This window comes from Gorilla gorilla, chromosome 17 (genome assembly GCF_029281585.2).
Source record: "Gorilla gorilla gorilla isolate KB3781 chromosome 17, NHGRI_mGorGor1-v2.1_pri, whole genome shotgun sequence".
Classification (NCBI taxonomy): Eukaryota; Metazoa; Chordata; class Mammalia; order Primates; family Hominidae; genus Gorilla; species Gorilla gorilla.
The window spans coordinates 35838148-35859375 of NC_073241.2; the positions used below are offsets into that span (position 1 = coordinate 35838148).

Sequence of the window (21228 nt, forward strand, 5' to 3'; positions counted from 1 at the left end):
AATGACATTAAGTGAGGATTTATTGTAATCTGATATCTGCGGGTGGATAATTTAAGGAACACATACATAGTTAAGCCTGTAAACTGCTGCAAGTTCCAGATATTATCAGTTCTATTTCTCCACAATTACAATTCCAGTTTTGGGGTTTCTTTTTGCTCATTAAATTTGAAAAGCCAATTCCAGTTTTAAAGCTTGACCCTTTTCTTATAACTTTTTTTATAACTGATGATATATCAGTTATATCAGTTATATTTCTTAGGCTTCCCACGAAACCCTCAAACTGACTCTGAGGGTGGCCTTGCTATCTAATTTACAAAACCGGTTATCTTGGTTTGCATTCATTTTATTTCCCTTGCATACATTGCTTAGCTGCTTCTGATTATATGCCTCTTAGCCACGGCTGGATAGAAAAGTGTAATAAGAGAAAAGTGTAACTAAGAGACACAGAAGAAAGAGAAATTCCATGAGAACCAGATACTTTTATGGGTGCCTTTTGGAAGCTCTAAATTGAGATATATCTTTGTTGTCAATTTATGCTATGAATCCAAACGAAAAATGGGGGGAAAAAAACAAGTAGGCTGTAGATGAAAGTGGAAGAAGAAAAATGAGTCTATATTATATATATATATATATATATATATATATATATATATATATATATATATATATATATATATATTACCAGTTGTATGAAAGTATATGAGTCAATATTCCATCAATACCTAGAAAAATAATAGATCAATATGCTGATTTTAGGGGTGGACACAAAAATGTTATAAGCATCTTTTATCTTTTCTTTTTTCCCTCCTTGACTCTGAAGAGAAACACCATTTTTCTACGTATGCAAAGAGTAAAAATTCAGAACTAACACACAGGGATTAATAGCAGTGAATTGCAAACTCAACTCAGTGGTATAGTACCTGGCAACATTATTACTCAGCATATTTCCCTGGCTAAGGCTGATTTCATTTCAAGTAGTTTTATACTTGTGCTAAAAATAAGTGTACATCACATTAAGGGAGAAAAGATCCTGTACACAAATGGATTGGACCTACATAACCTTATGTACCAGAGAGGAAAACATCATTCTCATGAGTCAGAAAGCTTTCTTCTTCTTGTCAATATGATAAACAGTTTCCAGAAATTGAGAATGACGCTGGTTACTTTCCTTCCTCCTGAACATGCCACACTGAAGAGACAGGGATGACTCCTTCCCTATGGGACAGACACACATGTAGCTTTCCCTGGGTTGTGGAGGAAGGCATGGCCACAACACCATCGGCAGCCTGCTGCAGGGACCTCACGATGAGAGGAAGCAATGGATGCCTGGGCCAGGGAAATGCATATTTGGGAGAAAGCAGGAAATTCTGAAGTAGAGATAGGGAAGAACCCTGGGGAAAAGGACCCAAGCTGGGCAGGGAGGAGGAAACCACCAGGATCCCAGGATCAGAGACAAAGGACACAGGGACACAAACAAAGTGAGGCCAGATGGAGAGGGCAGGCTCACGGGGAGAGCAAGCTCACAGGGAGAGCATGAGCCAAACCTGGCTTATTTCACACTCATCAGAGAGACTGCACAGATGGGGCCAAACCAGGGCCCAGGAGCATCGGAGAGAGGAGGGCCATTTCAAAGACTTTTGTAAAATAAGCTCAAAGTTTCTTTGTTTATTTGTGGGTGTGGGAGTGGAAATGTAGGGAAAGTGAAGAGAGTGGGGAAAAATGGATGGGTGATTTTGTAGGCAAGATGCTCCCTGAGGAGGTCCTGGTGGACCTGCTGTGGGGAGTGGCATTCTGCACACTCTCATATCATGGGGAGCGCATGACTACATTACTGCTTACACATCTCCAAGTGCAGCTTGGGGGGTGGATGTTTAATTGTCTCACTGTAACTGTCTAAATCTCTGGAAAATGTGAAGGGTCATGCATTTGATTTAAACCTATGAGGTCTGAATGAATTCTCCTCCATGCCTAACCGAGTGAAGCAAGTATATAACCAACCATGCATCCCTAAGCAGGGCTGGTATGAAGGGGAGGAAACGCCTCCCCACTGAGCTCGCAAAGAACTTCATCACCGACCTGAATCAGATCCAGCAGGAAATGAAACACTGAGTACATACTTTTACAGTAGAGGGAGGGGGACGGAAAACAAAGTGAGCTGAACTGAAACGTGAGAAAGAACAGAATGGCAGTGAGTCCATGGGGCAGGGCCACAGCTTTCTTTTTTCATGGCCCTCAGTCCAGTAACCCCACCCGGCATTCATAGCGGGTGACATCACTGATGCCCCAAACATGCTCCAGCAATTTCCTGCTTTCCAGAGTCCAGCCGAGCAATGATGTCAGTGGTGCACCTGGGTAAAGATATGGGAGGGCCGGGTCACAGGGAGTGGGGACAAAGGCCAACCCAGTTAAATAAACTGCTGGTCTTCTAGGGCCTGGTCACTAGGCAGGCTTCCACCATGAGATAGGTATAGCCCAGGCCAATCCCAACAAGAGGAAAAAAAGCATGTACTTGGCTGGGGGCGGTGGCTCACACCTGTAATCCCAGCACGTTGGGAGGCTGAGGCAGGTGAATCACGAGGTCAGGAGTTTGAGACCAGCCTGAACAATGTGGTGAAACCCCGTCTCTACTAAAATTGGAAAAAATTAGCTGGGCGTAGTGGTGGCCACCTGTAATCCCAGCTACTCGGGAAGCTGAGGCAGGAGAATTGCTTGAACCTGGGAGATGGAAGTTGCAGTGAGCCGAGATCACACCACTGCACTCCAGCCCACGCAACAGAGTAAGACTCTGTCTCAAAAAAAAAAAAAAAAGAATGCACCCATGCAGTGCCTCCTGTCACCCTCTGCCCAGAAAGGGCACAGGGTCCAGGGTGAAAGAGTTACAGGAAGACAGAGGGAAGGAAACCGTGCAGAGATAACCACATGGGGGCAGGCCCTAAGCTGCTGGGACCTCCACAGTGTATCCCTTTCCTCCAACTGGGAGACGGAAGCACCGATGGTCTTTCTCTACAGTGCCAGGAGCCACCCTGCCCCCAGAGATGCCCTACAATCAATGACTACCATCTAAATGCTTCTGGATAGTTTCATTCCTTGTAGATGATATTCCAAATATTATAATTTGTACTTCTCCACAATTACAATTCCAGTTTTGGGGTTTCTTTTTACTCATTAAATTTGAAAAGCCAATTCCAGTTTTAAAGCTTGACCCTTTTCTTAAAAGTTTAACTTCTCTTTTTATTCAGGCTTCCCACTAAACCTTCAAACTGACTCTGAGGGTGGCCTGGCTAATTTACAAAACCGGCCAGGCTGCCTAACCCCTAGATTCCAGCCCAGAGTGTTGCCATAAATTGCTGTCAAGACATGCCTCTATGTCCCATGTTTGCCAGTGAGAAAAGGGTTCATATTCTAAGTTCTTCAAGTCTCTCTCACTGCCTCAATGTGAAGTCAATGGAAAACAGTCAAATACACCAAAAATTAACTTCAAATGGATATCTGCTATGAATTCCAACTTGGTTGGACACCTCTCCAGGCCAACTGTTGTGAAAATGCATTGTTGTTTTAAAAAACACTGTGAGAGATGGCTGGGCGTGGTGGCTTACTTGAGGTCAGGAGTTTGAGAACAGCCCCGCCAATATGGTGAGACCCCAGTCTCTATGAAAAATATAAAAAATGAGCCAGATGTGGTGGCATGCACTTGTAGTCCACACTACTTGGGAGGCTGAGGCAGGAGTATCACTTAAACCTGGAAGGCGGAGGTTGCAGTGAGCCGAGATCATGCCACTGCACTCCAGCCTGGGTGACAGAGCAATACTCTGTCTCAAAAAAAAAAAAAAAAAAGAGAGCGAGAGAAAACACTGTGAGAAGAAAGAAGTCAATCACCCCCTCTCCAATGCCCAACACAGTAAGCAAGAAGGGCCCAGGAACAAATTAACAGGGAAAAACAATCTTGCATTTGCTTAGTGGAATCTGGGGTTTGCACACATTAGTCAGAGCTAGACGAATCATACTGAATACACTTCTTATAGAAACATTCTAGCTCTTATGGCCTTTCCTTGCTGTCCCAACTTTTGAGGTGCGAAAACACAGCAACACAGCCAGGACCGGCCAGGTGACGGCACGGAGCCTGCTCCCACAGGCTGCGTGTGTGTTCTCACTTTCTTGCAACTGGCCTGAGTTAAGCCTTCTCCCCAAGCACTTGCAGTTTATCATCGCCCTATTTACTGTATTTTCATGTTATAAAAGTGATATACGCCCAACGTAGTAATTTGATCTATACAAAAAAGAGAAGAAAAAAAGCTACTCATAATATCACTGTCTAATTTAAGGTTTTGGTGTAGTCTTTCTAGTCTTTTTCTATATGGAATGTAATTTACTTCTCAAAAATATCGTTTCATATACTTTGCTTACATATTAGCATTTTTGTCATGAAATTTATGCCAACTGATTAAACAGCCCTTGTAAATTACAGAAACTTAAAGACAATATCAAAACAATGTGACCACAAGACAAAGACCACCTACTACTAAATTATTTTTGGCATGAGATTTTTTTTTAGAAGTTTTATAAACTATTAGGTTTATTGAACACTATAAACTGTAATCCTTGAAAGAATTTTGGAAGCATACCATAACCGGGTAACTTGTAGTAGAATATAAGGTTGGAAAACCTTAAAAAACAACTTGCTCATTTCTTCCTATATCAAAGATTTGTATTAGAAAATCTATTTCTTACAAAAAGATGTACTAAGTGGTATTATGTCAGTCAAGCATCTTGTATTACTTTCTAGCTTTCAATAATATGTATAATGTCATAAAAAAGAGGGAAGAATACACAAAATACATATGAAGCTTACTAAGAATGAAGAAAGTTATTTTAGGAAGGAAAAATTGGTTACCATCAAGGAATATGGAAAACACTAGCAATGCATGTAAGAATGACCTCAAAGGTCTTAGACGTCCACAAGCTGGGAATGCTTGTGCTGGGTGCTTCAGTTACAACAGCATGGGGAAGTTAAATAGACTGGTGAAGCTGTTACACCAGTTAATAGTATTTATTATTATTTGTGGTCACCAATGCCAATTAAAACAATAATTAAATAGAACATGATGAAATAATTCAATGGTAGGAAAAAAAATCTGGCCTATAAGTGAACATGGAAAGTAAAAGTAAATATTTAGAAAGTGAAATCAGGAGCAGAAAAAAGCTCCAGCATCTCACCATGGGGTCTTCCAAAGCCAGCAATACTGGAGATGTTTATTGTTCAAAGATGGACTTGCTTGGGTTGGGATTCTCCAACTAGAGCCAGAGGGGAGATTCTCTGCTTCCCTTGAGGACACAACAAGAGAGGCTTTCTTATAAAGCCTGCCACATTCTGTGCCTGTATGGCTTTATTTACTGGAGTCTATCATAAGGCCTGTGAGGGAAGGACTGAATCTCTTTCTCATAGCCGTTGGGCTGATGGCCCTGCGTGCTGTAGGCATTTAATAATTCACTGAGTAAATGAATGAACCCTGCAGGAGATTGGGAGCCTTTCTGATCTTGAGGTCTCAGTTTGGACTATCTTTCTGGAGTGGATAGATGAATATGTTTTTCAGCAGCACTCTAATAAGTGCACATTGGGTGACTAAGCAGAAGAGTGGTTCGTTTTGCTAGAATTTTCCCACCTGCAGGAGCCAGTCCCCCTGGTGTCCCCATTCCCTGTCCCCTCAGTCATCTCAGCAGGAAATTACTATCCTGTCTCCCACATGGGTGATGAATGTTCAAGGCATTTCAGCAGACTGTGGTAAGGCCCAGAATGGGTTCAAGTAAAAGTAAATACCAGTCCTTATTAGGAGATCCTGGCCCCTCTGATGCATGTGTCCCACTACACATGCAGCTTCCTGCTCTGTCATAGAAAGCAGCCTTCTAGGGCCACCGCCTCCAGTGAGAGTTTCCTGACCTCCAGGAACTTCTGTAGTCAGGCACCACTCCCTTCCCTCACACCCCACACCCAATTGTTCCAGATTTCATCACTGTGCACTGATGCTCACTGCGACCCCACATGTGGCCACAGGAGGAACTCAGCTGAGGGCTGAGAAGACCAGATAATGACATAGAGGGCTCACTTCAGGAAACCCAGAGAGCTGCAACGGCTCCTCCAGGGCCATTCCACGCATTCATTTTCTAACAAGTCATAAGTCAAAGAGTGACGTCAGGAGCGGACAGCCTGGTGTCCAGGCATGAGCCATGGCAACAGATTCTGATTTTCCAGAACGGCTTTGGTCTTTACCTGGTGTTGGATATGGTAGTGTTAGCTGGAGTGGGAGGAGATTCACATTGTATATTTGTTTAGTGACTCCAAAGATTTTAAATTATATTGTGTTTTTTATTATTTTATTCCATGTTTTTAGAGACAGAGGTCTCGCTCTATCTCCCAGGCTGGAGTGCAATGATATGATCATAGGTCAGTGCAGCCTCAAACTCCTGGGCTCAAGTAATCCTCCCATTTCAGCCTCCTGAGTAGCTGGGACTCCAGGTGTGTGCCATGACTCCTGGCTAATTTTGGTTTAAGTAGAGACACAGTCTGGCTATGTTGCCCAGGCTGGTCTTGAACTCCTGGCCTGAAGCAAACCTTCTACCTTGGCTTCCAAAAGTGCTTGGATTGTAAGTGTGAACCACTGTGTGGGCCCTGGTTTTTGTTTAATGGCTATTAAATGCTCAGAAGTGAATTAAGGTTGCAGTTAAATGCACAATTTTTTATATCAAACTATTTTCTTTGCTAATTCACTTCTATCTGTGTCTACCAGCTGTAAACTACCTGAAGCAGAGAAAGCTTCTTTAGGTTGGGGCTTCTTGTAGCCCTGAGCTGAGTGCCTTATGCAGCATTGGCCGAGTGAATGAATTTGTTGGGTGAACTGCTGCAGGGTTTAGAGTCCGCAGAGGGTAGGACAGGACAGATCATGATCGAGGCTAACCTTCTCATCTACTCTACCATTTCATGCTCTGTTTGGGCACCTCCGTCACCCCTCACTTCCCCTGATGGTCCAGTCTGTCTGGGCCTGCACTGTCCAGCCACCCTCTTATCCCTAAGCCAAGGCCTTTGCCAACTAAAGCTCAGGAGTAAAGTGGCCATCACTGAGGCCATTCTATGTATGTATGTATGTATATATGTATGTATGTATGTATGTATGTATGTATGTATGTATTTAGAGATGGAGTCTTGCTCTGTCACCCAGGCTGAAGCACAATGGCACAGTCTTGGCTTACTGCAACCTCTGCCTCCCAGGTTCAAGCAATTCTCCTGCCTCAGCCTCCCGAGTAGCTGGGATTATAGGTGCCCACCACCATGCCCAGCAAATTTTTGTATTTTTAGTAGAGATGGGGTTTCACCCTTTTGGCCAGGCAGGTCTCGAACTCCTGACCTTGTGATCCCCCCACCTTGGCCTCCCAAAGTGCTGGGATTACAGGCGTGAGCCACTGCACCCGGCTGACTGAGGCCATTCTAAGGAATATACAGCAAGCTCTTCAGTACCCATTTTTGTTAACTGAGGTATAACTAAATGATACACAGGCCCGGCACAGTGGCACGAACCTATAGTCACAGCAACTTGGGAAGCTGAGGTGGGAGGATTGCTTGAGATCAGGAGTTTGAGTCCAGCCTGGGCAACACACATGTATAGGTCTATGAGTCTGGAAGAATGTATATAGCCATGGAATCACTACCATGTCAAAACATAGGGTATTTCCATTATCCCAAAAAGTTCCCTCCTGCCCCTCTGCAGTCAAACACTTCCCTCCCCCAACTCCTGGCAACTGCTGATCTGAACTGTAGACCTGAAAATGTCATTCAGAACCCATTTCATCTGGACCCTTCTCTCTGTGTCAACATTGCTGTGAGCGGTGTCTGTGGGATTTTTCTGGACGTTCTCTGCCATGCCCCTGCTCCTTCCTTCCTGCCTTCTGGAAGGCACCCCTGCCAGGAGTCGGCTGCATTAAAGTGGGTGTTTCAGGGGTGTCTTCCTTTACTCTCTTCTCACTGATTTCCAGCTATCCCTGTGTCTCTTGTTTAATGAGTGTCTTCACCCATATCCTTAAACCCACCAGGGCGACCTTCCTGCCCCTTTCTTTGGAGCGCTGTATCTGTATTTCCAGTGGAGACACAGACTGTTCCTTAGATCCTATTAACCCTCCGAGCTCTCTCTCTTCAAGCCAGGCTCATTTCTGGCTTGGCCAATCTGCCTCCTCCAGTGTCCTTTCCATGACACGGTGATGGCATCACCAGCCAGTCACCAAGCTAGAACAGTCCCTTCACCCGGCCCCTACTGTAGGAGGATACTTTTAGAGTATGTCTGCAATTCACCCCCACTCTCCGTATCTACTTCTGTGGCCAAAGTGCGGACCTTGATTTCCTCTGGCCCCAGCTGAATTAACCCACCTCTCTGGGCCTGGTTCTCTTTTCACTAAACATTCTCCACATTGCTGCCAGAGCTATTTTTCTAAAATACACATCAGACCACATTCTTCTCCTCCTTATTTAAAAACAAAAAAATAAAAAAAATAAAAAACCAAGAAACAAACAATAAACCCACCCTACCATGGCTCCTCAGTGTGTAGAGATCAGATTCAAGTTCCATGAGATGGTCTTCAAGATCCTTGGCCATGTGACCCCTTCCTGCTATCCCAATCCCATTCCCATTCCCATCCCCAGCCTCCCCACCTCATCCAACTCCAGCCACACTGGATCACCCCAGGAGAGGATGTCATGTATTAGTACTCTGGTGCCTTTGAGTCAAAACTCACTGTTTTGCCAGTTCAGAGGTTGAGCCCTTTTTGAAGAATCCCCTCTTCTTTCACAGCCCAGGTAAGTTCTACCCCAGGCATAATGAGCTGTTATCCCCCTGGGATCTGAGGGCATTCAGAATACCAACACAATGCTCTCCAGATACCTCTATGCTATTCAAATCCATGCATCTCACACCTGCTCATCTTAAAATCTCTGTGCCTCACATGCAGGAAGAATTCAAATGATGCTGATTGAAAAAACATTGTGTCCAATATTAGATGAAGTATGTAAATATCAAGGCAAGAATCTGCACTTTTTGTCTGTCTATTGCTTGTTTGCACAATAGAGCCACATGGTTTATTATAAAAAATTATTATAATGCATGCTGCTTAAGCTCAGATCACTTTGCACTAATGGTGATGATAATGATGGGTTAGAATGTTTTTTCTTTTCTTGCCATGGGATCTGCCAGGTTTTAAGAATTCTTTTTTATTCTAAACCAAATTCAGGAGCACTCCCAAAGACAAAAATCAAATTTAGGCCACTGATGGTACCAACGGAAGGCTATCACTGTGTAGCTATACCAAATGAAGCCAATCTTCATGGATTTTAAGCACTTTGATAAGCTTTTATATCTCTGCTCATCTCCTTTACCTCCATAGATAACACAAAATAACAGAATAATCAACCAATAGCAACGTAATCCCATCACAACAACATCAAAAATGAGAATTCATATGATTCAGTAATTTCCTAAGCCAGAACTTCCCACCTGATGTGTTGGGGAAGTGAGAGGGTGAGGACTGCTTTCCCCAGCCCTTGGGGTGACTGGGCAGATCCTGTCTGGTGTGAGCAGTCAACCCTACTGATTACATCATTTTGGGTGCTATGTGTGATAAAGGTTGACAACCACTGTCCTAAGCCATTCTACCATTTAAATAACAGACTGAATTCTCCCAAGTTATGTTCTTACTTGCCTTAGGAAGGAAATTAGTATTATGACTCTAAGGATCCTGAACACATGATCTAAAAAAAGAAAAACCCAAACCACAATGGCAAAGGTAGGTGAGACAGAGTGTTTAGAAAAATAGCGAATACTGTACTATTAATTACTCCCAATTCTCCCTAATCCATGACTTTTAAAGAGCGGGTGGAGCATAACAATTTGAGGGGCTGCGACAATGCAGAATGGGGAGGGTTTTTGGAAAATGTGACTCACTCACCGTTCCGACCAAAGGGTAAATGAACCCAGCACCTATGCTGGCCCAGACATCACTGATAGGTAAGATGAAGTCCCTTGGCACACCTTTTTTGTCAGGTTGGTGAGACAGAGAAAGGTTGGTCTTTGCCATGCAGATGGGCAAATTTCCAAAACCCTGTAAGAAAGGAAAGAAAATGTGTTCACTGATATAGATGTGAGTCTCCTGTGTTTTTCAATTTGCACTTTATACAGTCTTGGCAGCAATGGTATGCCAGCTCAGATCGAGGCACACGCAGGAGCTGCTTGTTACTACTTGTTCACTGAAGAAGCAAGAAGGTGAGGATAAAAACTCATCTCCATGTGATGACTGTTTAGTAGGTCAAGGGTGACTATTGTTTATTTTGGAGGTTCTCGTTAAGAGAAGGCAGTGTTATGTGCATGTTTGGGAAAAGCATTGCTATTTTCAGGCAAAGCAGCAGCTGTAGAAACCGCTTTCCAAGACTATTAATATCCGGGACCCAGCAAGGTAGTCTGGAGAAAGGCTCTGCGACTAGGCTCTTAGTCATGTTGTTCACTCATTCTGGAGTCAGTCAAGAAGCAAAGGGTTCCTTTGTGTTGGTTTATGAATCATGGTTATTTGATCTGCAACTACATTACAAGAACTAAGATGACGTCACTATTTAAGCTTCTTGTTTTTAAGGACCAAAGTCTATGTCTGACCCAGAGTTCCAAAGGTGAAAGAGCAGGAAGTCACATGTGGTGTCTCACAAAAAGCACCGTGTCCTCGAAGCCTGTTTCTGATTAAATGGCACATAGTGTTCCTTTAGAGGCTTTGCTAATTCATTGCAACCACATACTTGGCACTAACGTTAAAAAAAATAAAAATAGAGATGGAGGTTTTGCTGTGTTGCTCAGAGTGGTCTCAAACTCCTGGCTTCAACTGATCCTCTGCCTTGCCCCCACAAAGTGCTAAGTGCTGGGATTACAGGTGTGAGCACCGTGTCTGGTTGACACGAATTTTAAGGAGTATTTCCTTGATAGAGATAAAGGGAATGAAATCTTTAGTCAAATTTTCATAAGACTTAGCCTAAAACTATTTGGAAGATCTTGGAGTCTTATCAACTTAGGGAGGACTTGGGCTTGGGGCCATTTTCTTTTTGAAATCTCCACTCTTCTATACTGATAAGAATTTTGCTGAGTGAGAATCACAACTGCCTTTCAGAATGGTGCCAGAATTTTGAATTTCAGACATGGTTAAATATTAAAGTAATTTCTATAGGTTTGCTAATGTAAAAATTTTGTCAGTAGGCATATTAAAAAGAAACAGAAACCAACCAGTATGCTATATACTGTCACCAGATTACTTCATAAAAGAAATAACATTTTAACACTGAAAGGAGAAAAGACTTAATATTACAATAAATGATAGTCTTAAATATCATTATTAAAAACTCAGGGGAAAAAAAAACAAAGCAACCTCATGAAAATGACCTTATTTTACTTGGTTCATTGCACATGAATGAAAACTTCACTACAATGCCTAGGCACAGAGCAGTGCTTGGGAATCCTTTTTGTAAAGGGTAAGCCAAGAACATCAGGGAAAATTCTAAGAATTTAGAACTTTCTGAGTTCCTATTTTACCAAACCTAGGAGAACAAATACCCTGGCTGGCAATGGTAGCATTTAACAAAATTTCAAATGGGTTTACAAAAAAGAATAAGGAGTTGGAGATTGTTTTTAAAGATAAGGTCAACACTACCAATCATGAAGCTCTTTAGCCAGCAGGCTCTTAAAATGTTCTGACTTCTATCTATCTGATTACACCAAAGTAGGAGGGACACTGGAGGCACATGGTCCTTTTGGTAAAAGGTGGCTGAGCCTCCTGTAATGGAGTTGATTCATCATGACTGTCACTGGACTAGGTGATGACACATGCTGTCAGATCATAGCCACCTTCCCAGCTGTTTGCCTACTTGCCTTTCTCAGTGGCTAGAGGTAGAAGATGATGGAGCCTTCAACCTCAGTGGACCAGCTCAGTAAAAAGCCAATGAACCACTTGCATAAGAACAGCAAACATTCCCATCTTTATAGGCTGCACTCCTATCTGCCTACCCTGGCACCTTGCTAGCATTTTTAACGTAGTAAGAGGCCTGTAAGGAAGAGGAAGCATTGCAATTCATCTAAATCTGACTCCGCAGCTCTACTCCAAAGGATAGTTTCAACATTCTGGGCTGAGTGGGAGGGATGAAAGATCACACATCACCTACAAATAGGGATACCACCCATATCAGACACATTTATAGTCACAGAAGTAAATGATGCATGGATCAGAGGATACATGCCTCACCATAAAGTTCTAAATATAGTCTACACTCTACCCGAGGATATTACTTTCATCTTTGTTAACCAGAAAATAGATTAAGCAAAGGTTAGCTGGTGAGACATGTACAAATCCTCAAGTCAAGCTGAGTATTCTGAGAGCCTAAGGTGAATTTTTTTTTCCCCTAAAAGTACAACTTTTACCTGCTGAGTGTAACGATCTATTTTGACTTGTGCCTCAGGACAGAGTTCGATATCTTTGGCTCCATAGACAGCCTGGGCAATGGTCCTTATCTTGTCCACAACTGGAAGCTGCAGAAACAAATTATAACAAAATTGTGTAAGTTTAATCTGGTTAAAGATTTTTTTAAAAGTTTAGTGACACTTACTGTAATTGCTTAAAATTTCCTTATCAGGGTATCCCCTCAGCAACTGCAGGATTCCTTGCAAACCCTCTTTTTTCCTTTTAGCACCCTAAAGCACTGAAATTTTCGGTGTCAGAATAGATCAGATGTCAACTAGCAAATAAGCCTTAGGTGTTAAGGCAATTTAGAGGCTGCTTAGAGCCCACGTAGAATCTGCAGAGGGAGGCCAGGCACAGTGGCTCACACCTATAATCCCAGTACTTTGGGAGGCCGAGACGGGTGGATTACCTGAGGTCAGGAGTTCGAAACCAGCCTGACCAATATGGTGACACCCCGTCTTTACTAAAAATCCAAAAAAACTAGCTGGGCTTGGTGGTGCATGCCTGTAATCCCAGCTACTTGGGAGGCTGAGGCAGGAGAATCACTTGAACTGGGAGGCAGAGACTGTGGTGAGACAAGATTGTGCCACTGCACTCCAGCCTGGGTGGAGTGGGACTCCGTCTCAAAAAAAAAAAAAAAAATCTGCAGAGGGAAGAGGGAAGTTAGTGCCTTACAGAGGGCTTCTGACTAGGAAGCCCCGGGACTGCGGCCGACCCCTTCCTCTCCCTGCCTCACCCCTGCAGAAAGATCTGCAGGAAAAGCTGGAAGGGGTGGGACGGTGTGAGTGGGGGTGGGGACTGGGGCTATGCAGTTTCCAGACCTGGTCTTTGGCACCCTCTACAGGACAGTTCCATTCCCACACCTGAGCTTTGGACAACTGAATCCTATGCCCCTTCCCACCCATGGAACCTGGTGCCAGAAATTCCCAAGACTTACCCACCGTCCACCACGCCACATAGCAAGTGTCCTCAGTGTCTGCAGACCAGAAACAATTCCCTTGTGTCTCAGCACTGGGCCACCTGCTGAAACCCCAAACTGCCTGCCCCATTGTTTGAGACCCAGTCAGGCCTTGGCTCCAAAAGTCCTCTTGGACTGCCGCTGGCCCCCAGGGTCTCTCCTGACTGCACCTCGGTCCCAGAGCTCCCACGCCGCTGGGCCCTGAGCCCCATGCCCCGATCCAGCTGTGGCTCCTTTACGGGGGCCTTGCTGGCCTTTCCTAAGGGAGGTGTTTTCCCGAGGGCAGGTGGACTGCTCCTTAGACTAGGGGTCCTCAGAGGGCCAGGCCTGGGCTTCTACCTCCTCTCACAGGCTGGTGTTTCTCTGCAAATATGGCTCGTGTGTCCTCCTTCCTCTCAGACTGGGGGCCCCTGAGGACTGGGCCTGAGTTTCCCTCTCCCCCTTCAGAATGGGGGTTCCCTGAGGACTGACCCAGGGCCTCCCCCCATCCCCTCCATCTGGCTGTTAATCTCCAACACTTCCACCTCCAGTCCTATTCTGCACAGCTCTCCCCAGCGCTGGGGGCTCAGAGGCCTCTTCAGCCTTCCCCAGGGCTGGGGCTCAGAGAGGGCTTCCTCAGGCGCTGGCCCCAGAGTCAGGGCTTCACATTGGCTTGGAGGACAGGCCTTTCCTCTGGGACTGTGAGGCCCAGAGTGCCCACCCAGAACTCCACCTCTGACCTCACAAAGGCCTGCTTCAGAACTCGGTCTCCACGGCACTGCTGGCCAGACGAGGGATGTTATTTTGGGCAGTGCATCTGGACTTGGTTCAAGTGGCACCAGCCAAACCCCTGCCTTACTGACCTCTCCCCTGGAGGAGCAGGAGCAGCGCTCGAGGCCACCCTGGGAGGGCTGAGAGGCAGGCTCTGGACTGGGGACACAGGGATAGCTGAGCCCCAGCTGGGGGTGGAAGCTGAGCCAGGGACAGTCACGGAGGAACAAGATCAAGATGCGCTTTAACTGAGAAGCCCCCAAGGCAGAGGCTGAGAATCGGAAGACATTTCAGCAGAGTGAGTGGGGCTCCAGGCAGGGTGGGGATGGGGCAGCCTCCTCAGTGCCCAGATCTGGAAGGGCCATTCCCTGGGTACCATACAGCGAGGAGGTGACTGAGGGGTTGTTTGGGGAAGGAGCCCTGGCTGGGAGTGGAAGTCCCGGCTTTCTTGTTATAGTGCAGTCCTGTGTTGCTGTGTGACACAGGCACATACACCTTCTCTCTGGGCCTCAGTTTCCTTACCTGTAAGTTGGTTGTTGGGAGGACCAGCGGTAGAGCAGAGATGGCAGGGATGCACTGGGCTGGGCCATCAGCAGACCATGGGGGTGGGACGAGGAGAGAGCTGAAGACCACCAGCAGTGGACCACAGGGGGAGGTGTGCAGGCAGGAGACGGGTCAGCTGCCGGCTTGCTGGAGTCATTCCTCCCTCGCAGTCCCCTCCTGAGGGGCTGGAGCTGGGGCTGGAGGGTTTCAGCAGTCAGGGCTGGAGATAAGAGTCTGTGCTGGAGCTAGAGGGAACTGGGCTAGAGAATCAGGAGGACAGACAGGGTGAGGGGACTTCGGGCTACCTTCATGCTGTCAGTTAGAGATAAAGATAGGAGCACAAAGGGGAATTTTTGGGTGAGGTACACGGGTGAAATGAGTTTTCAGGGCCTCATCCTGTGTGTTCACCTTCTGTGTGTGTGTGTGTGCATGTGTGCATGTATGTGTGTGTGCAGGTCCTGGACAGTCACAGCTTAAGTTAGCAGCAAGAGGGCTTGAGGTTAAAGGTATAGCACGCAAATATGAGGCTGGAGCCACTGAGTAGAGGCTGAGGGCATCTCCACAGTCCAAAGCTGGGCTGCAGACAGGGAAGGTCAGGAGGAGCACTGGAGGGTCTGGCCTGGGGTTGGGGTCCTGGGGTCAGCATGGGTGCGGTGGGGCTCCAGGGCGTCGCTTCATTGGCTGAGCACCGCTCCTCCCTCCCTGTTGCTTGGCTGGGTTAAGGGAGTGGCACTAGCAGGAGCTGCCCCAGGGCTTCTCCCCTGGGGACCAAGGTCTGATGGAAGTGTGGGGCCAAGTTCTGTGTCCTCCAGCCCTAGTGACCTCTCTTTGGCTCCTCAGCATCTACAAATCTGAAGGACAAAACATGGTTCAAGCATCTGGGCACAGGCGGTAAGTACCCCACCCTCTTCTCACCCTCCAGCCCCCTGTCCTCCACCCAGCCCACTTCCGTGCCCTCCCTGCTCCATCCTCAGCCTCTCCCTTGGGGCAGCTGTCCCCCTTCGACCTCCTCCTCCCCACCCACCCACTCACCTCTGAGGTCCCAGAAGAAAAGCATCTTCCACTTGTTGCCTGGGCTGGGTCCTGGGGTGAGGGGAGGCTCAGAAATACTTGGATGAGGGTCAAGGCATGCAGGTGGCCTTCAACTCAACTGCACTCAGCACCTCTCACCCTCTCAGGCTCAGCTGTCTTTGGGGTGAAAAAGAGCCAGTCCTTGCAATGGCCAAGGCCCTGCCTATGCAGTCCTTGTTAGCTTTCTGGCCTCCCCACTCCAGCCCCCTGCTCTCCCTCCTCCAGCCACACTGAGTTTCTTTTCTGGTTTTTTTTTTTTTTTTTTTTTTTTTTGAGATGGAATCCAGTTCTATCGCCCAGGCTGGAGTGCAATGGCACGATCTTGGGTCACTGCAACCTCCTTCTCCCGGGTTCAAGCGATTCTCTTGCCTCAGCCTCCTGAGTAGCTGGGATTACAGGATTACAGGCACATACTACCATGCCCAGCTAATTAGTTGTTGTTTTTTTTTTGTATTTTTAGTAGAAATGGGGTTTCGCCATGTTCGCCAGGCTGTTCTTGAACTCCTGACCTCAGGTGATCCACCCGCCTCGGCCTCCCAAAAGGTTGGGATTACAGGTGTGAGCCACTGCACCTGGCCTCACACTGACTTTCTTTGCTTTCTTCAAACATGCTGAGAGTCCTCTGGTGACTATTCCCTCCATCTCAGAGGCTTTCTGCAGTTAACATACAGCCCACTCTCATCTCCTTCATGGCTTTGCTCCAAGGCCACCTTCTCAACAAGGATTACTCTGACTGCCCTATTTGAAATCACACCCCATCTCCAGCCCCTGGACTCCCAATTCCCCTCTCCTTGCTCTGTTTTTTTCCATAGGAGCTGGTACCTTCGCTTATACAAATGTACTTACTTATTACATTTCATTGCTGTCAGCTCCACACAAGCAGGGATATTGGCTTGTTGTACACTTGGACGGAGAGAATGAATAGTGCCCCTCTGTTGACATCATTGCCTCTAGCCTACGTCTCTTTCCAGGGCTTTAGATCCTGTTTCTAGAGACCCACTGGTGTCTCACAGGCAACTCAGCTCCTAGATGGAAACAGCCTCCTCCGCCCCCCACAAGTCCACTCCTCCTGTGCTCTTGGCTCAGTCAGGGGTCCCCTTCTCTTCAGTTGCTCAAGCCAGAAGTCAAGGTCATGTCCTTGATACTTCCCTCTCCCCCATGCCTCACATCCAGTCACCAATCTCCTAAAATATCTAGAATGTGCACAGCTTCCACCATTCTTTCTACCACCACCCTACTCCCCCATGGCCATGTCAGGCCATCACCCACCCATTCTTCAAAACCCCCTTCAGGCCTCACCTCCCATGCCTCCCCTGAGCTCCCCCAGTCCCAGGCTGCTTGTCTCTGGTGCTGTTGCCATTACTCATCTCTTCTATTAAACAGAGTGACCCAAGAGTGGAGAGTGGGTTTTGACTTTGTATCCCTGGTGCTTGACTCATAAGTAGGTGCTCAACAAAATTTTTTTCTTTTTTTGAGATGGAGTCTTGTTCTGTTGCCCATGCTGGAGTGCAGTGGCATGATCTCGGCTCACTGCAACTTCTGCTTCTTGGGCTCAAGCGATTCTCATGTCTCAGCCCCCACCCCAGCTGGGATTAGAGGCACCTGCCACCACGCCCAGCTAATTTTTTTTTTTTATTTTTAGTGGAAATGGGGTTCTGCCATGTTGGCCAGGCTGGTCTTGAACTCCTGACCTCAAGTGATCCACCTGCCTCGGCCTCCTAAAGTGTTGGGATTACAGGCATGAGTCACCATGCCTGGCCAACAAATGTTTGTTGAATGAAGAAATGTTGGTTAGCAGGTTGAATTGTTGGCTCGTGGTTAGTTGGATAGTTTATGGTTGACTGGTTGATTAGATAATTCAATAAGTTAATAGCTGGTTAACAGGAGAATCAGTTAGTTGGTTTTTGATAGGTTAGTCAAAGGGTTAGTAAGCCACCGGGCATGGTGGCTCACGCCTGAAATCCCTGCACCTTGGGAGGCTGAGGCTGGAGGATTGCTTGAGTCCAGGAGTTTGGGACCAGCTTGGGTAACATGGCAAAACCCCATCTCTACAAAAAATAGGAAAAAATAGCCGGTCATGGTGGCATGCTCCTGTAGTCCCAACTACTTGGGAGGCTGAGGTGGGAGGATCACTTGAACCCTGGGAAGTCTAGGCTTCAATGAGCTGTGACTGTGCCACTGCACTTCAGCCTGGGCAACAGAGTGAGACCCTGTCTCAAAAAAAAAAAAAAAGGAAAAGAAAAGAAACAGACGTTAGTGAGTTGTTAGCTATTTAGTTCCTTGGTTAGCAGATTACTTAGGGGATCTGGTTGGCTGTCAGTTTCTTGCTTTGTAGGCTGGCTTTCTTGGGCCCCTCTTCTTAGTCTGTACCCTCTCCTTGAGCTCTCTCATCTATGCCCATGGCTCAGATGACCATCTGTGATTTGCTGTCCTCCAAATGTGTCTGTAAGTGAGACCACATGACCAGCTGCCTCCTCACTGGCCATCCCACCCAAGTGTCTAGCGGGCTCCTCACACTCAACATGTCCAGAAAGGTCCTCCTTGTCCATTCTTCCAGTTTCTCTGCTGTGCCCCATGCTAGTCATTCCGCTACCCTAGCCAGGACCTGAGGGCATCGCTGAGCTTCCCCGCTCCCTTCCCTCTCTAACCGAACACCAAGCCTGTCAGCTTGACTGTGTTCTTGTGGCCATTGGCACTGCCATCTCTGTGGTTCAGGCTGCCACCACTTCTCCACCCATCTGTGGAGAAGCTGATGCTCACCCTGCCTCCACTCCACTTCCTCCATCCTGGCCTCCACAGGGGAGGCAGCTCTCCTGCTGAAATCCTCCACTTGGCCCATGGCCCTCTGGTAGAGTTCAGACTCCCTAATGTGGGCCATGAGGCCTCCTGCCACCTGGCCCTGGCCCCTCTCTGCCCATCTCATGCCACCTCCACTCCTCCGTGGCCAGCCCATTCCTGCACATTGGATACTGCCTTAGTTGCAGGCCTTTGCACATGCCAGTCCTATGCCCAGAGTGATCCCTGCCTCCCTGGAGGCTCCTTTACCCTCCAGCCTTCTTTTCTTGACCTAAATTTCCCTTTCTCTGGGAGCCTCCTACCCCCTCCTCTAGGCCATTCACTTCCTCCACATGCCCCACAGTGCCCACTCTTTCAGCTGGGGCAATGCTCATCACACTGCATAGTAATTGCTCAATTGATTGCTTTTCTTCCCACGGGCTGGATTGTACCAGTGTCCTTTACTGCAGTGACTGAACATTCTAGGCATAGTAGATTCAAGAAATCTTGAGTTCATTGGCTGGTTGGTGGTTATCTGTTGCTTACTGTGTCTTGCCTGCTGTGTTGTGATGAGGAAGGAGCCAGGCTTCCAGGATTCTCTTGGTGTTCTTGGCTTTCTGCTCTGTCCACTTCTCTCTCCTCTTCTGTGGTTACCTCCAGCATGGGAGATGGGGTTGGATGAGAGCCAGTGGAGGGTCACCTCACCCTGCTAGGGAGAGCAGCAGCATTCCTCAGGGCTCCTAAATTCCCCTGACCTCACAGCAGCAAAAAGTAAGCAGAGGGAATGAGAGACGTCCAGGCATGGAATAAAACATCTTCCACTTTTCAGCTGAGACCCTCTGTTCATAGCTCACCCATCCCAGTCCTTGCTCTATTCCTTACCCCAGAGAAACAAAACCAGGGATGAGTAGATGGAGGCGGATGCAGAGTTGCGCGGATAATCCACTGGCCCCCATCCAACTCCAGCTCCCATGCAGCATCGTATAGGGGTCTCATTATCCCATGATGAGCCTCCTCAGCCCTGAAGAAGAGACCCTACCAATGCAAGCAGCAGCCCAAAGATAGTCCTGGGAGGGTATCATAGAGGCAGGGGAGAGGTAGACAGAGCAGGGAGCCAAGAACACCAAGAGAATCCTGGAAGCCTGGCTCCTTTCTCATCAGCACAGAGCAGGCAACAACCAGCCAAGGAACCAAAGATTTATTGAATCTACTATGCCTACTATGTTCAGGCACTGCAGTGAAGCAAACTGGTATGATCCCAGCCCTTAGGAAGAAAAACCGTTAATTAATTAAGCTTTTTTTTTTTTTTTTGAGACAGGGTGTCGCTCTGTCACCCACGTTGGAGTGCAGTGGTGTGATCTCAGCTCACTGCAACCTCTGCCTTCTGGGCTCAGGCAATCCTCTCACATCAGCCTCCCCATTAGCTGGGACCACAGGCATACACCACAACACCTGACTAATTTTTGTATTTTTTTTTTTTTTTTGTAGAGATGAGGTTTTGTCGTACTGCCCAGGCTGGTCTTGAACTCCTGGGCTCAAGCCATCAGCTCACCTCGGCAAGTGCTGGGATTACAGGCGTGAGCCACTGTGCCTGGCCTAACTGAGCAATTACTATGCAGTGTGATGAGCATTGCCCCAGCTGAAAGAGTGGGCACCGTGGGGCATGTGGAAGAAGTGAATGGCCTAGAGAAGAGGGTAGGAGGCTCTCCCAGAGAAAGGGAAATTTAGGTCAAAAAAAGAAGGCTGGCGGGTAAAGGAGCCTCTGGGGAGGCAGGGGACCATTCTTGGTGTAGGACTGGCATGTGCAAAGGCCTGCAGCTAAGGCAGTACGTGATGTGCAAGGATGGGCTGGCCAGAGGAGTTGAGGGGCTGGTGTCAGCTTCCGGACATGCAGACAGTGAGATAGCAGAGTGACTAAGGCCACACTCAGAGGTATCTGTATCCCTCTTCTTCCTCTCTTTTTTTTTTTTTTTTTTTGAGATGGAGTCTCGCTCTTGTTGCCCAGGCTGGAGTGCAGTGGCAAGATCTCGGCTCACCACAACCTCCATCTCCCATGTTCAAGTGATTCTCCTGCCTCAGCCTCCGAAGTAGCTAGGATTACAGGCATGTGCCACCACGCCTGGCTAATTTTGTATTTTTTAGTAGAGATGGGGTTTCTCTATGTTGGTCAGGCTGGTCTCGAACTCCCGACCTCAGGTGATCTGCCCACCTTGGCCTCCCAAAGTGCTGGGATTATAGGCGTGAGCTACCGGGCCCAGCCCCTCTTCTTCCTCTTTATCCTCCAGTCCCACCCCACCACCTTCCCCAAACTCCAGTCCTATACCTCTCCCTATACGCAGATTTGGGACCTGTTACTCACCTGTTTCATCTACCTTTCCATCTAACCATGCACTTAACTAAATATAAATCAAGTGCCAGGCCCTTTGGGAAGCTCTGAGGATCTAGTTGAGAGTAAGACAGATTCCCCAGTTTTCACTCATTCAACAAATATTTATTGCACATCTACTATGTGCCTGGCATGGTGCTGGGCACTGAAGATACACCAGGAAGTAGATCCAGTCCTTCCTTTTCTCCCTCCCTCTCTCTTGCTCATTCATTCATTCACTCAC

The 21228-nt window shown here is 47.1% G+C and overlaps 1 protein-coding gene across 1 annotated transcript; it reads right to left on the reverse strand.

Moving 5' to 3' along the window:
* Positions 1 to 682: 682 nt before the first annotated feature.
* LOC129528182 (monofunctional C1-tetrahydrofolate synthase, mitochondrial-like) lies at positions 683 to 14820 on the reverse strand. Its single transcript, XM_063699391.1, has 5 exons — positions 14753 to 14820; positions 14200 to 14389; positions 12483 to 12590; positions 9982 to 10134; positions 683 to 2348 (listed from the first exon to the last, which is right to left on the reverse strand). Exons 1-5 carry the CDS (start codon positions 14818 to 14820, stop codon positions 2337 to 2339), a joined length of 531 nt encoding a protein of 176 aa, XP_063555461.1. The 3' UTR covers positions 683 to 2336.
* Between the last annotated feature and the right edge of the window lie 6408 nt (positions 14821 to 21228).

Bases quoted from the DNA above. Each gene is read 5' to 3' on its own strand.
- LOC129528182 (XM_063699391.1), bottom strand. From the start codon at position 14,820: ATGGCCCAGCCCAGTGCATCCCTGCCATCTCTGCTCTACCGCTGGTCC. The intron at 14,390-14,752 runs GTAAGGAAACTG...CTGTGTCCCCAG, and splicing joins TCCCAACAACCAACTTACAG to TCCAGAGCCTGCCTCTCAGC. The intron at 10,135-12,482 runs GTAAAAGTTGTA...CCTTTCTTACAG, and splicing joins TAGATCGTTACACTCAGCAG to GGTTTTGGAAATTTGCCCAT.